Genomic DNA, 15313 nt, shown 5'->3' on the forward strand with positions numbered 1-15313 from the left:
TTCCCACCGCCGCCGCCGCCGCCGCCGCGACCGTGGCCTTGGCCACCGCCCTAGTCGCCTCGCGCACAACACGGCTCACATCCTCCGTGGTGCGGCTGACGACACTCTCGGCGCCGGGCTTTGCAGGCAGACACGCATGGCCGCACCCGTCGAGCGGACAGCAGCCGTCGGTGGGCTCCGAGCCGGGGGCGTCGGCCAGTGCGGCGTGCGCGCCCCAGCTGCCCGATGATGATGATGATGATGAGTCGAGTGTGGCGTGCCATGATGATAGGCAGGAGGAGTGCCCGCCGTGGCCGCACCCGGGGCAGTACCACCATGTGGCTAGGATTGGGTCCTGTATTCCGCTGGGCGGACTGTTGGGTTGTTGCTGTTGCTGCTGCCAGGGTTTGGAATGCGTAGATGTGGGCAGGGGCATCACACTGCTGGGAGCGACGGCGTCTCTGGCGCCACAGACAGCGCAGGGGGCCATGACGGCTGTGCAGCGCTCACAACGCCAGACAGAATCGGTCGATGCCGCGGTACGGTCGACATCGCGCGGCTTGTGGCAGGTCGTGCAGGCAAAGCTTGCCTGCACGCCCTCCTGGGCGCAGGTGAAGATGGCGGGGTAGTTGTCGCCCCAGGTGGCGAGCGCGCCGCCCGGCCAGCCCTTCATGCACAACTTGCGGAGCAGGGCGGCTTCAACGAAGAGCCTCATGCTCATCAGCCGGCTGTGGTGTTGGCGAAGGATGGCGGCAGCTTGCAAATTGTCGATGATGCCGTCTGGGAGGAGGGGCTTCAGCAGCAGGACAATGGCTGAAGCGTTGAGGGCCGAGGATTTGGCTTCAAAGGCTAAGGCGCGGGAAATGAGAACGTAGGGCTGGAGAGGGGTGTGTGAGACGGCTGAGAAGCCGGATGCTGGGTCAATGGGGTAGGGGTATGGGTGGTCATCAGGCCAGCAGAGATAATCCGTCTCGACGATGAAGGGGGATTGGTCGTCGTCGGGGGCCATGGGGGACTCGTGGGATGGAGTTTCCAACACCGGTGACTCGACCACAAAGTCGGCATCCGTTTGTGAAGGGAAGCGTGACTCAAAGCTGTCGGAGGTGGTTTGCGTGATGGCGTGATGCTCATCGGTAAAGGCCGTCATGTCCGTTTCGGTTCTTCCGAGCATCGTGCGGAACGGCATATCAGGGTTGCGGTTCGAGGACCGCCGGATTTCTAGGCCGTCATCGTGGTCGCTAGATATCTCGTCCTTTCCCTTGCGAAGCCCCGCTAGGATGGCTGCCCGGGCTGCCTGTCCTGTCAAACTGCCATCGTCGGATGACGTTGTAAGAGCCGTCGCCCGCCGGCTTTCATCCGAGATAGAAAAAAGATGAACGTAACTCTCTTCGGAGTCCTGCCTAAGAAGCGGCCTCCGGGTTGTGCCCGGCGATCCCTGCTCACGGTGGTCATGCACCTGAGTTGGCTTGGGCTTCGGACTGGGGACCTTGACGGGTTTGAGAATGGCTTCGGTATCATAGAAGTCGTACCCTTCCGTGCTCGCGTGTGTCGCCCCGCTATCATGGCTTGCGATGGAGAGCGGCACGGAGTCGAGGCGTTTGCGTGCAACAAGCGATGCCGGATGCGCCGCTGGGGGGAGCGTGAAGCTCTCGGGTTCAACGATCGGAGTCAGCTTCCTCCCACGTTCCCTTTCGACAGAATGTGGTACCCCTGCGTCATCCGGAACCGGGCGCGCAACCGGGGTGGGGACATTGGAGGTGCTTTCAAGCTCTTCAGACAGTAACGATCTCGGATGCAGTGCCTTGTCAAAGCTTACCATGGACACGATCTTCCGGGGTGTTTCCTCTCCGTCGACTGTGGTCTGTGCCGGTGCACCAAAGAGCTCCGCCAATGCTTTTGCCTTTGCCTTCGCCTTGGCTTCGCTATTTCTCCTCGCAGCGTAGTGGTGGCGGTCCATGCGGCGGTCAAGATGGTATTGTGCGCGCCTGTGAAGCAGCATATCGATAGAATAGGCTAGGATGCGCCACGTTTGCGCAAGCCGAAACTGCTTTACGTTCGCCGCAGCCCTGGCATAGTGTTCGAGGATGGTTGCAACCCGCTCAGGCAGGGATGCTGCATCGGCTGAGTAAGGCAGGTCCTTGTGAAGTGCTTCGAGGTAGTTCATGGACAGGTATCCGTACACTTCCACGTTGGCAGTGGACGGGACGTGACCAACCGCCATGGCCTGCTGAGGCTTGTAGGTGCCGGTGGCTTTGATGGTCTGTTCAAGTGACATAATCTCTTCCGTGGTCGGACCCGCTGGTGGTGTCGTACTTAGTGTGGCTGTGGAGCGGGTGCTGGGCCGCCGCCTCCGGCTCCCACGCCGCTTGGGTCCTATGAAGCTCCCCATGGCATCATCCTCAGAGTCACTCCGGCTGACACTGAACCTGGGTGTTGTGGGGCTCGAACTATAAGACGGCACACCGACCTCCTCGTGGTGCAAAATATGTGGTCGGGGCCTTGGGGCAGGGCCGCGCTCGTCGAGGAGCATGAGCACGTCACCTCGAGGGGAAAAGGCCATGGTAGATACGGCCTGGCGGTCGATGACCTTCGGAGCATACGTGACGTCACACTGGCTAAAAATGCCGTCCTGCCCTGCGGTCCAAAGAAGATACTGGTCGTGCCAGAGCATGGCGCTGGGTGAGGTGTCGAACCTTTGTATCTCCTTGTAGGGCATGGTGGGCCGTGCGAGGTCCCATATGTGTACCACATTTATCCCGTAACGCTTTTGGCTAGTTTCGTCATAGGATATGGCGAGTTGCGAGGCACGCTTTCCTTGGGCGGTGGCAGACCATTGCCCCGGACGCCAGGCCAGAGCGCCGGCAGGCGCTGGGGTCGAGAGTGTCCACTTGGGCTTCTGACGCTTGTCTTGTCGAGACATGTCCCAGATGTTGCACTTGCTGTCGAGACCTCCGCTGACGAGGTGGATGCCGTCCGGGTGCCATGCCATCGACATGCACGACTTTTCGTGGGCCTTGATGCGCAGGATAGGGGCGCTGGGCTTCCGCATGTCCCACTTGAGCACGAAACCTTGCTCGGTGGCGCAGGCGAAGAGAAATCCATCTCGCGGGCTCCACTGGACATGGTGCACACCGTCGGCGTTGCACCTGAACGCCTGGATGGAGCGGAAGGTAGCGCCAGTCCGGGTCTGTGTGGGCTGTCGGACATCGAAGCAGCGCACAATCCCGTCCTGGCTGCCCGACAGTAACCACGAGTTCCGGTGGGGGTTGATGTCCAGCGCGTTGACCTGGCGAGAATCTTCCCGGATCTGGACACAGTCGACCGGAGAACCGAGGCCGGTGGTTCCGGCGCGCACCAAGTCGTACTGGAAGATCTTGCCGCTGGTGCCAGCCGTGAAGAGGGCCTGCTTCCCTTGTGGCTCGCCCCACTTGACGGCTTTGATGGACAGCTGGTCGGCGACTGAGGTGGGAATGTTGCCCCGTTGAGAGGGCTGAGCAATTAGTAATGCGCGTAGGTCGATGCCGTCATTTACGGATAGATCGTCGAAAGTGACCGTCTTCAACACATGGCGCCCAGCGAGCACAGCGGACCGTCCATCGGGAGAACGGTCGAGGCAGGCTATCGGTACCCCGGCATCATGGAAAGCATCCTGAGATGCAGTTGGGCGGTAATGGGGAGCAAGAGGCGAGCTAGTGATAGCTGCTTGAGAAGGTGTGTCGTGGGCAGAGTCCGACGTGGTCTTGCCTAGCAACTTGCGCATGATCTTGCCCTGATTGCCGATGCTGTACATGGCATCGCTTGGCGTGTCGTGTTTGTTATGGCGGCATTCTGCTGTCCGATCACTAGAGTAGCGCTGGTAAACCGGTGTGCCGCATTGGCTTGTGCCGGTTGCGATGAGTCGTCAATCCGTTAATCTGTTAATTTCGTGATTGAAGATGGAATGAAGTGGAGGAATGAACGGCATGGTGTTGAATTTGGCCCACCAATGCCAAGCTTCAGCGGCAGGGCTCCTCGGAGGAGCTAATTTAGCCCCGCGCTCCCTCTGTTCTGGGCAGCCGCTATCAACTGCTGTCAACTTGCAGAACCCAAGCGCGCTTCGGACCTCCTTCTGCCTCGTCAGCCGAATACAACAGAATTCCCAGTCTTTGCATCCATTGTGAACAACACCGTACCTGCTCCGACATTTTCCCGCAGCATCTAACATCCTAACGTCACCCCATCATCGCGCGAATACAAAAATCACAGCATCACGATGAATCCTGATCGGCAAGCCATGATCGATGGGTCCAAGTCACCGCGCAAAGATAGAGACCGGGACATCACAGCACCGCGCTACGACTCGTCGAACCGAATTGCGAAGCCCTATCGCCAGCCCCCGCCCAGAAATAACGCGACAGCCGCTGCCGGCAGGTACCTTACGCAGGACCAGCAGTCAGAACAGTTCATTGCCGACGAGGACAAGTTCGTTCTGAAGCAGGCCAAGAAAAAATCCGACATCCGCGTCCGCGAGCAGCGCGCCCGGCCCATCGATTATTTGGCCTTTGGCCTGCGTTTTATCGACCCCGACCGCGACGCCTTTGATGACGACGAAGACGACGTCGAGATTCAAATACCTTCCCCAGAGGCCGTGGTGCAGGGCCTGAATGAAGCCAAGCTAAAGGAGTTGGAAGAGGACGTACAGTCTTACCACAGTCTCGAGCACAACCCACGGAACAAAGAGTACTGGGCGGCCCTGCTCACACTCTGCTCGGACCGCCTCCAAAAATTGAAACCACAAGGCCCGGAAGGGCGAGCCGTGACCTCGGTTGCATCCGACGTCGACCGGATTCTCAGTCCAAAGACCCTGGAACAATTGGAAGCATTGGAAAGACAGATCAAGGCCAAGCTCCGGTCAGACGAGGCCATCGACACGGACTATTGGGAGGCCTTGCTAAAGAGCCTGCTAGTGTACAAGTCCAAGGCCACGTTGAAGAATATGTGCGCTGTGATCAAGGAGGCTCGGGTTGAGATGCTTAGGGCTCGGGATCCGGAACGGGCGTCGGCGTTAGAAGCTTCCGATGGATTTTCCGGCGGCGTCCCCGATCTCTCGTCGGGATCCAGTAAAGCCGTCACCAAGCCGGCCGCTTCGACCACAGCGGCCCCGGCCAGTTCCAGCGCGCCGCCGCCAGGGACTGCTCGGTTTGCGTCGGCAGGGAATGAGGACTTTTCGCAGGCAACCAAGGCATTATATGATCGAGAAGTCGCACGCGGGGTCGGCGAAGGCGAGGAGATCTTTGCCGCGGAAGAAGCAGTTCCGGGCATCCAGAAGCCTCTCTGGGCCGACAAGTACAGGCCCAGGAAGCCGCGCTACTTCAACCGCGTGCTGATGGGGTACGAGTGGAACAAGTACAACCAAACCCACTACGACCACGACAATCCGCCACCAAAGGTCGTCCAGGGCTATCGGTTCAACGTTTTCTACCCTGACCTCATCGACAAGATCAAGGCTCCGACATTTAAGATTATCCGTGAGCATGGTCGCCGGAAGGGCGAGTCGTTTGCCCCCGCGGGCAAGGAGGACACATGTCTCATCCGTTTCATCGCCGGCCCGCCCTACGAAGATATCGCCTTCCGAATTGTGGACCGGGAATGGGATTACAGCGCCAAGAAGGAACGAGGGTTCAAGAGCAGTTTTGACAAGGTACGTCCAGCGAATTCACGTGTCATCTCGCTCATGCTGCTGTGCCGCATTTGCGGGTGGGAGATCCCAGGGGTCACACTTGTCTCGGGCCCAGCCCCCGCCCTGCCCCATCCCTTTCTCAATGCGCGCCACTTCCGCGCGTCTCTAGCTCGGGTGTCAACGGCGTGTCGATTCCGCGGCTGTCAACCTTGCATCGCCCTGCCCATAACTAACCTGGGAGTTGAGTGCTGACTTGATGCTGACTTGAAACTACACAGGGTATCCTGCAACTGCACTTCCAGTTTAAGAAGGTATGTAAACACCGAAAATGGACAGACGTCCGAGACATGCCGAGAACAAACCGGTGACTAACACGGCGTGCAGGTCTATTACCGCAAGTAAAATACTTAATTCGGCAGCTCGGTGCCGGTGCGGCATTGGTCAATCCCGGATTTGCACATTGAGACGGACGGCTTCCGAGTTGGAAGTGGGCCGACCAAGGCGGCGACGGCCCGTTCTAGAGGCCCCATCTCAAGCGAGCCGGCCGTTGTACGCGTATGATCTCTGCCGATACTGCAGCAGACTGTCCCACTGCCGGCCAGCCACAAAACAAGTTAATGAGAGCCGATGCGAGTACAACGTCCAGCCTTGCCTTGGTTGTGTGACCCCCTTCCTCTGGCCAGGTCACCATTCCGCCCTTATTTCCGCCGACGCATGCCCCGTTCCGTCACTTCTAAAGATGTTGTCTCCCGGATTCGGACGTGCGACACGATCGCGCCACCCATTTCGTCGCCTGGGCAGATCACCCTTCGGAAGAACCACTCCGTGGCCTTGCCGACTCGGCGGCCTGTCTCCTGGGCGGCTGGTCTCTTGTTCCTGAGAATGGAGGTCATGTGCGGGGATACGGAGCCGCCGTTGATAGGCACCGGAATGGAGACTGGCTTCTACTGTGTTGCCGACACGTTCATGTAGCTTGCTTGAAGCTCACTCCACCCCTTCCCTCCTTCGCCGCTGTTCCTGGATCCCGCCGCTGGCTTGCTGCTGTTTGCCCCATAGCAAGCATTCTGATGACTGCGCAAATGCTGGAGCTGCATGTTTCGACAAGCCTTCTAGAATGAAACACGGGTTCTGCAGCCCAGATTCCCCAGAGATTGCCGCGAGCCCTTACACGGTGCGAGATGCCGTCGGCTGCCCAGGCGTTGCATCGCCATTGGGCGTGAGCGACCAACTGTTCCAACCCGCATTCATGATTGGCCCCTTTCAAAGCATTTGGCCGGTGACATGCACTCTTCCGGGGATTGTCCCTGGCTGCTCCGCCAGTTTACCTCCCTCACCGACAGAGTTGTTCGCTTCGACGGAACGGACTGGCGCAGGGTAACAATGGCAAATAATGCGCGGGCAGCGGCGGGCACAGGCTGAACTCGAACGAGACAAGCTAGTGCTGGCAATGACGGTGTTGAGAAATGGGCAAACGAAACTGTCACCACCTAACCTCATCTCACAGCTCAGGGACGGACTCTTGCGTGCCCCACCAGCGAAAGAGATGCTGGCTGGTAAATGCTGTCGGGAAGTTCCACTCGCGGGGGCAGGGCCGGGACCGGGGTCGGAGCTAGGATCAGGGCGATCTCATGTCGCCTTCTCACTTCTCATCCCGGTTGAGCCTGGGTCGGCGCAAGTGTGCTGCATGGCATGTGGGGGACGGCATATTCCTACTGTGCTCCAGGCCCGTGGGCTGCGAGGCTGGCCGGATCAGAGCGACGCCCCCCAGGCCGTGGCTGTTCGAACCGATCTGGACAACACCATCCCCGAATTGTGGAATGCTTGGGGCAGCCTCAGGCGCCCGATCTGCGTTTGCATCTGCCCTTTTTTAGCACATACGCACACACAGAAACACACACACCCCTCTTCCTCACACCACACAAGGCAGCAACAAGTACAGACCACGCAGCCACACGGTGTACATACACAATACGCCCCGGCCCACATTCAACGAGTGCAGGACCAGTTGGTACATGGTACCTCCCCAGAGCACGCGGCGGTGGCATCTCGCCCATCCCCCGGTCCCCACGCACACGCTGGTGGTGCAGACTTGCATGGTACTCACAAGGCACGTTGCCGGCTCCGGCATTTTGATGTAGATGCCCGGTCAACCTGTCAGTGAGCTGGCAGCGTCAACCTTACACCATCAGTGTCTTCAAACACCCCTGCCCTCCCGCCCGCCGCGGAAGCTCACCAAGTCGCCGTTACATCCTGGCCCCCGGGCCTGCTGAAGGTACCGAGCTACAAGTCGCCCGCAATCTGCATAACCCCTGCCTGGGATCGCCCCATCCGGGCTCTGGACAGCAGCTGGCAGATAACTCCCGGAGCCCATCCCATTCGCCGACCAACAGATCAGCCTTGATCCTCAACGAGGACTGACTACTTCTCCCCGGCCGGCCCAAACTCCAACGAGGATTTCTGGCACATCAAACTTCTCTTGTCCCCTCTCGCACACCTCCCTCCGGCCTTGTTCACTTCGCACCTCTTTGTCCTCGTTGCCTTGAGCAAGACACCAATCTCGTGGCCCGACTCCTGTCCTTCATAGCTTGTCCACCGGCCCCCCATCCTTTGATCACGCCTCTCTCGCAAGGGACCATCCCGAATCGCAATCGCCACGCAAATGGCGGCGCTTCCCAGCATGGGAGCCCTCTATATCTCCTCGCCGGAGCAAGTGTCCCGTTCAAGTGCGTCTTCGGATTCAGCCCAGGCGGACCACCAACTTGTTGCCGGGATGGGCGCGCTACAGAACCCCGACAATGGCGGCCATCGGGCCTACATCCCAAGTCTTTGGAATGGCTGTCTGGGATCGCAGACTAGCAGCGACGATTTGGATAATTACGCACTTCACGGCTCTCCCGCGCTCAGCAGCCTCCCTCAGACAGCTAGCTCAAATCAGTCCTCTCCGCGCAGTTGGGATTCGCCAGAGCAGCTCGGCCCAACGCCGTGGGAAGCAGCAACGGAGCAACTCCACAGCCGGTATCCTGGACTAGACTCGCAGCTCCCCGGCTACCTTTCCAGCAACGACATCCCAACATCCTTCTCCTCTGATGGCATGCCGTTGGTGGCGCCCCAATCCTTCGACGGAGCAGACAACGACTACCAACGTGCTCGAAGCCAAACCGAGCCGTACCCAGCCGGGTATCACACATCACCAAGAGACGGATACCCTTCAACCCCCGAGAGCGGAAACCCGTTGTCGCCCTGCAGCACGACACTCTCAATGCCGATGGATGACATAACAATTTGCTTGGATGATGATGTGGACAGCCAAGCTCCGACGCTGGTCAACATTGGCCCGGAGACCCGGCCTCGCAACAAGAGAAGCTCTGCTCCACAGGTCCAACCCGGCGGAGGGAAACCCGAAGAACCTCCATACGCCCAGCTCATCTACCGCGCATTCCTGAGCACACCGCGGCAAGCCATGACTTTGCAGGAGATCTACCAGTGGTTCCGCGAGAACACGGATAGGGGCAAAAGCGCCAACAAGGGCTGGCAAAACAGCATCCGACACAACCTGAGCATGAACCATGTGAGTCGGCAAAGCACGCACACTTTCCCGTGAGCAACCACTAACAACGTCCAGGCGTTCACCAAGCGCGATCGTAGGAACAGCACCACCACGGCCGATACAAAAAACGGGTCCGCGAACCCTACTACTCACGCCGAGACAAAGAAGTCGACCGAGTGGTTCCTCGAACCCTGGGCTGTCGCAGGCGTGCAGAGCACAACGCGCTACCGCAAAGACAACCAATCCCGGCGCAGCGCCACCAGCCACGCCGGGCTCTCCTCGCGCGTGTACCGGAGCTACCCCGCCCACCACCACCATTCGTTCGGCAGAAAGGGAGGCCGGATTCCCCGCGGCAGCCGCCAGTCCCTCCGCAGCAACAGCAGCGCCGCCTCCACCCAACCTCAGTTGCAACACTACCACTTCCCCCCTTCGCCCCACCAACAAAGTGCCACCAGAGGTCCATTCCTCCACCTCATCAACGACCCTTCCTTATCCCCTTCTCCCTATGGCGGGCCGACGTCCTTCTTCCACCACAGCCCTACTGTCCAAGCCCCGAGCATGGACCGGGCCAGCAGCGGAACAGAGCTCAACTACAACTACCCCGACCCGCAACTCTTCCCATCCCACACATCACCCGCCTTAACAACCACAACAATGGCCCGCGCCTCCAGCGATCCCGGCACCGCATTAAACGAGCCCGTCACACCGGAACCGCTGCCTCTCCTCCACCACCACCACTCCCCCTACGGCCAGCTGCTCCCCGACCTCCGTGGCAGTGCCGGCGGCGTCGTGTCCCCGCCCCCGGGGAATTACCACCACCACCATCACCACCACAGCCACAGTGCCTCCCACGGCGCTGAGACCCACGGCCTACCGTTTGTCACGCCCAACGGCTACCCCCTAACAATGCCGGAGGTGTATGCGGACGCGATGGACACGGATGGCGGCGCCTATCATCACCAGCAGCAACAGCAGCTCCATCACCACCACCTTCAGCAACAACAGCAGCAGCAAGTTCAGGGCTGGGTGGCTACTGCGAGTGGGGTTGCGGGGTTAGAGGGTATGGGGCAATGTGGAGAGGACGGCGTTACGGTGCCTGCTGCAGGGTACACGCTGGGGCAGGGGTTTTGAGATGGGATATTCTGGAACCTGGGGGATCCGCTGGGTCGACTTGACACGGATTGTTGATCTTCCGCCGTTGGCCTTGCCAGGGCAGGGGGGGGGTTGGTTTAATGTTAATGACATGTGTGGTTTGTTTCTTTCGGTTCATTCTGGTATGTACGCTTTTGGCATGTGCTGGCTTGGCTGGCTGCACTGGTTGGGGGTTTAGGGGTGGGTGGGTGTTCGATTTGGGGTTTTCCTCTTCCCTTCTCTCTCCCCCCCTCGATCTGTTACATGGTTGGACCCGGGAGGAGACGGGGAGAGGGCGGGCGGGTTGCTTAATCCGGCATGTCATGTCTGTTCTTTGGCTTTTCTTTTCCCACTGTACTATTACGATACCGCGCGCTGCAGGTGCGCGCTGTCCCGGCATCTTTTCTTCCTTGCTTGCTTTACTTGCTAGGTACTCTGCGAGGGACAATACCCCCCGGTTATGGTTGGCTGATCGGGTTCTTCTTTTGGTCTGCGGTTGGTTGGTTGGGGTTGGCTTTATTGACAATTTGACGGCACTGGCACCGGGGCGGACACAAAGAAAATGGAGAGAGACGCGGGGTGGTGGACGGAGAGGCAAGCGGCAGCAACGCAATAATCCGTGTCTGAATAGGTAGTTAATGTCGATTTTACACTGCATAGCTCATAGACGCATTTGAATCTCACGCTTTCGGTCCCTACTTGGCTTTCTTGCACGTCTTCATCTGACGGATCACTGCCAAATTCGACGACCACATTACATATGCTACCTGCCAACGGAGAAATGAACAGACGGAGGCAGTGTGCCGGATCAAGAAACAAGAGAGCAACGCGCAGCTCAACCCCAAGCAGGTAGGTAGGTCCGTCCGGCAACAAGGTAGGCAGGTACCTCAACCAGGTACCCCGGGCGGGACGGGAGTTGGACGGCGCCGGGCGACCGAATCGAATTCCTGCGCTTTTTGGCGCCTGGATCCCAGCACGGTCGCCCTTTTTTCGCCTACTTGCCCAGCCAGCGAGCGAGCGAGCGAGCGCCTTGCCACTTGGCGTCTTCCCCCTCCCGTTCGATCTTTCTCCGCCGCGGTCTTTGGGTGTGGGCTGGCCGGTCTTGTCTGGTGGATTCAGCCATCATTATCCCTTGTCTCAACTGGACTGGGACTGGGACTGGCTGGGCGGTGATCTGGGCATTCCCGGTCTTCAGCAACGCGGGGTTGTGGACGGGGATCACTGCTATGCACTCAGGCGGCGGTGGGCCTCCCCCGAGGAAGGGAGGGAGGGGCATCCGATTACAAGGCTTCTGTGGTGTTGTTGATGGGTGGTGGAACCGGCGTGTGCGGGGGGGTGCAGGGGAAAAAGGAATGGGATTTTGGGTGGTTCTGTCACTTGTCGAGTTCTTGTTCCGGGGACTGGACTGGATTGTTGGTTACCTGTATTGTTGATTCGATAGTTCCCTTCTCCACCCCCGCGAAGATCAGGAGCATGAGCTTGTTATTTTGCAATTATTGATTTTTGGCAGTCATGTTATCCCAACACCACCGCAAGAGGGGAGAGGGTGGCCGTGACTTGCGCGCTGGGGCTGCTGGGGACTTCGATGGCGCTCAAGAACGGGGAGCCGCGCCAGGGACTGCCGCCTCTTGTTGCACAACAGCGCCCTGAAGATAGCCATGGCGCAGTACGCCGTTGGGTGGCGCCTGGGTTTACACGTATGCGCTGAGCGGACGGGAGAGCAAGTGTTGTTGTTGTTATTGCTGTTGTTGTGTCCTTTGTTCGTCACTACGGTATGCATTGTGCTGCAGCATGGAGCGTACGGACGACGAGCTGGTCGTGCCATACTGCCCAGAATAGAAATGGAGCTGCCCTTCTTACACAGTACAATGAGCTTCGCCCCTTCAGTGCGTGGGTCCTGGTCGGGCTCTAGTTAGTAAATTCCCGAGCTTTAGTAAAAAACGAGCTTCCAATGCCCCATGGCGGTCAGACTTCTGTGGGGAGTCATGGTGGCTACCTTAACCTCAGTCTGTCGGCTGGCGCCGGCAGCCAATGGTCCCCCTTTGCTCTTCGACCTTCCCACCACCAGTCGGATCTTCTGGTCGCCGCCAAGACCCGAAAGAAGGTGTCGGATCCTGGCCCATGCCATTCGCAAGCCACGCCTGGTCCAGGAGAAATATGATTCGTCTGGCGGCTAGCAGCGACAGCACCTGCCTTTGGCCGCGGCAGAAGGGATGGAGGCCCCGAGTGGCTGCCTTGATGGGGTCTCCCGAGCAAAGGGGCAGCTGTTGCGCCCTCTCCGAAACCTGTCGGCGCCGTTTGAGAGGAGGGAAACGTTCTGAATTCTTGTGATGCACCCTAATGCGATGCTGTTGGGGTATGCAGCCAACAGCGAAGAAAATGGCAGGGGGGTCACCAGCATGCTTTGACAGAGGACAGCAGTGCGGCGCCAGTCGACGAGTCAAAATGGGGCGGCACGTCAGGGGGATGTTCAAAGTTGCAAACAGTCACCAGAAGGTGGCACCTCGGGTCCGCCAGCCACTTTCCAGCCAACCCCCAGGCCGATTGTCTCACACCATCTCGAGGCTCAAGGCGGTGGGTCAACCCGGTGCCGGCTTGCGGTGGAATTCTTCCGTGCATGCATGGCGCGTGAGTGGATCGTAAGAGTTTAATCGCTGCCTAGCTGATCTGGGGATGATCTCGATGGTGGCACGGCGGATTGGAATGTGCATGATGCATCCAAAGTTGTTCCTGGGCAGGGCAGCGAATCAGAGCCTTCTTGCAGCCAATTTCTATCACACAGGGATCTCCATGAACAGAGCGAATGACCAGGTTAGCCAGCTGGTTCTTTATTCTACCCTGGAACGATGAAGCTCTCAAGATCTGTTGCTTCCGCTCAGGACACGGCATTGCAAGGCAGAAGTGCGGATCCAAGCATTGGGCTCCCACACCAAAAATGATCATCTCTCTGCCCTAAGCATGCTGACATCTTGTTGTGCAACCGCATGTTTCGAGCAGATGGCAGTCACGAAACGGCAGATTGAAGTCGGGGTCAAGATCTTGGCTTGTCTTGGGCGGTTGAGATCCTGTTTCGGGGATAACAATAAAGAATAATAAGAATTAGAGCCTTGACAGAACAGTTCGTTAATCATGTCTCAAATCCATCCTGTTCTGGATGGCGGGAAGCCCCGTGGTATGTGGCTGATCTTTTGTGCCGGCCTTCCCCTTTTTCCCTTTTTTGCAGACTGGAGCCACAGCAAATAAACTGCAGTGTCACAGCAGCACCATCTGCAACATGTCGGCGTAATGGCGGCGAACTTGGAAGTTGGAATGGATAGACAGCTTCCAGAAAAATTTTAGAACAATGGATCACGGGGTAAAGAAAAGCTGAAACACGATCGGTGGCTGCTATTTTTCTGCGTTTCATGGTGGTGGGCACTATTTCGAGATTCTTGCAGCTCGTGTCCTTTTTTTCGCCCATCCCTCGACTCTTTGCGGTGCTCTAACCAATAAAGATCTGTCGTATGCTTCAGAAACACTGAAGAAAGGGCGAGAGGCTCAACTCAGAGTGTGGCTGTGTGGGTTTTCCCCGGACCTGAGACCTCCAACCATGCATGCTGTGCCACCAGGCGTGTTGGACAGCCGCGTCACAGCCCTAGCGTGGAAAACCATTGGGCGGCGTCCTGGACGGTTGCGGGCCGGTAGCAGTGGCCGTTTCTTGTCTCATGACTTTCACGGATGCTCGCCGAGTGAGACTGGCTCGAGGAAGGTCCCATGTAGCCAACGTTAACTCCCGCCGCCAATGGCGCCATCACCAATCAAGCTGCTGCGATATGCCAGGGATGGATGGGACTACGAAGTACCGCCATTATTTCTAACCCTGTGGGTGACGGCGGAGCCGACGCCCCATAGCCAGGGGGTGGTGGACCAGCACCCAACGAAAAGGGCCAGAATCCGATGCGTCCGAACGAGTCGGCTGCCAATGGGCCCGGTGTACGGACTCCGTTTGCGATCCATGCCCTGTGGCGACTCTTTCGGGCTGGCAACCTTCAAGTTGGGATTATTGACGTGTGGAAGACTGCACCCGAGCAGCGTGGCATTCTACACTACGACAAGAAAAAAGGGTCTGGTCAGTTGCATTCAATGTTACATTACGCATTGCCAACTGGTCTTGTGTCGCCAACGCGTTAATATCGCACTCGCGATATACTGTTAGGCGCCGTGCCGCCGTTGCAATGTCCCGACGCGGCTAATGTTCCTCGACACGATTAACTACATTACCGCCGCATGCTGATATTGAAAAACCTTGACGGCTTACGCTTTGAGCGAATTTATCCCGGCTCGAGCAAAAAGAGCAGCTCCAGGCGAGTGAGCAGGAGGTTGACGGTACGTTGCCGGCTTAGGGCACCTAATCGGTTTGATCCACAGCCCGCTCCTTCCCTCGAGCTGGTACCCAACCGCTCTTGCCTTCGAGAGCAGTCACTCTACGGCTTAGAGGAAGGAACAGCTTCAACAAATAAGCCGCTTAAGGTCGTAAGCCGAAGAGAGAGCACTCGCTGCTGTGAGCGAATATGTCCCGGCTCGTGGATACCCGCCTTGCACCGCTAAGTAACTAACCCACTCTCGTCGGGAGGAAGACCATCCGCGTGGAGTGTCTCACTCGGGCTCCGTGGAGATCCGCGGATCATCCCCCCTTTGAGAATTGAGATTCGAAGAGGCTCGAGCGCCGATCGATAGTCTTCTTTCTGGGGCAGAAATTGTGACAACTCTCTTTCCACACAGCAGTGGGCAGGGGTCGAGTTTCTCGGCAATGAGAAAAGCAGGATAGGGTACCCCGGAACCCTGGACAGTGCCGGAGACTCACAAGACTCGACCGGGGGGCCAGCAGTGACCAGAGAGGGGTACAGGGGAGGGAGAAAGGCACCTTGGCAACCAACAGCAGATCATCATTGGTTACCACACGGTCGGGTCTGTCAGTCCATCCGGGGTGATCAAAGTCCCTGAGACACTGTGTCCCC

At 58.4% G+C, this 15313-nt stretch overlaps 4 protein-coding genes across 4 annotated transcripts in view; 2 read left to right on the plus strand and 2 right to left on the minus strand.

Moving 5' to 3' along the window:
• The window catches only part of CHGG_02045 (uncharacterized protein), a gene marked incomplete at both ends in the record, with an annotated part of 4208 nt that extends 469 nt beyond the window's left edge, over nt 1-3739 (minus strand). The window contains one exon of the mRNA XM_001221265.1: nt 8-3739. Within this exon, the coding sequence (XP_001221266.1) occupies nt 8-3739 (3732 nt within the window). The remainder of the gene's footprint in view (nt 1-7) is intronic.
• A 492-nt stretch (nt 3740-4231) lies between these two features.
• On the plus strand, nt 4232-6040 carry CHGG_02046 (uncharacterized protein; the record flags this gene model as incomplete). Its single annotated transcript, XM_001221266.1, has 3 exons — nt 4232-5659; nt 5917-5949; nt 6023-6040. 3 exons carry the CDS (start codon nt 4232-4234, stop codon nt 6038-6040), a joined length of 1479 nt encoding a protein of 492 aa, XP_001221267.1.
• Nucleotides 6041-7277: 1237 nt separating this feature from the next.
• Nucleotides 7278-7766, minus strand: CHGG_02047 (uncharacterized protein; the record flags this gene model as incomplete). Its single annotated transcript, XM_001221267.1, has 2 exons — nt 7278-7495; nt 7604-7766. 2 exons carry the CDS (start codon nt 7764-7766, stop codon nt 7278-7280), a joined length of 381 nt encoding a protein of 126 aa, XP_001221268.1.
• Nucleotides 7767-8297: 531 nt separating this feature from the next.
• Nucleotides 8298-10316, plus strand: CHGG_02048 (uncharacterized protein; the record flags this gene model as incomplete). The annotated part of the gene is made up of 2 exons (XM_001221268.1): nt 8298-9206; nt 9261-10316. The coding sequence occupies 2 exons, from the start codon at nt 8298-8300 to the stop codon at nt 10314-10316; spliced, it is 1965 nt and encodes a 654-aa protein (XP_001221269.1).
• Between the last annotated feature and the right edge of the window lie 4997 nt (nt 10317-15313).

This window comes from Chaetomium globosum, genomic scaffold, assembly GCF_000143365.1.
Source record: "Chaetomium globosum CBS 148.51 scaffold_1 genomic scaffold, whole genome shotgun sequence".
NCBI classification, from domain to species: domain Eukaryota; kingdom Fungi; phylum Ascomycota; class Sordariomycetes; order Sordariales; family Chaetomiaceae; genus Chaetomium; species Chaetomium globosum.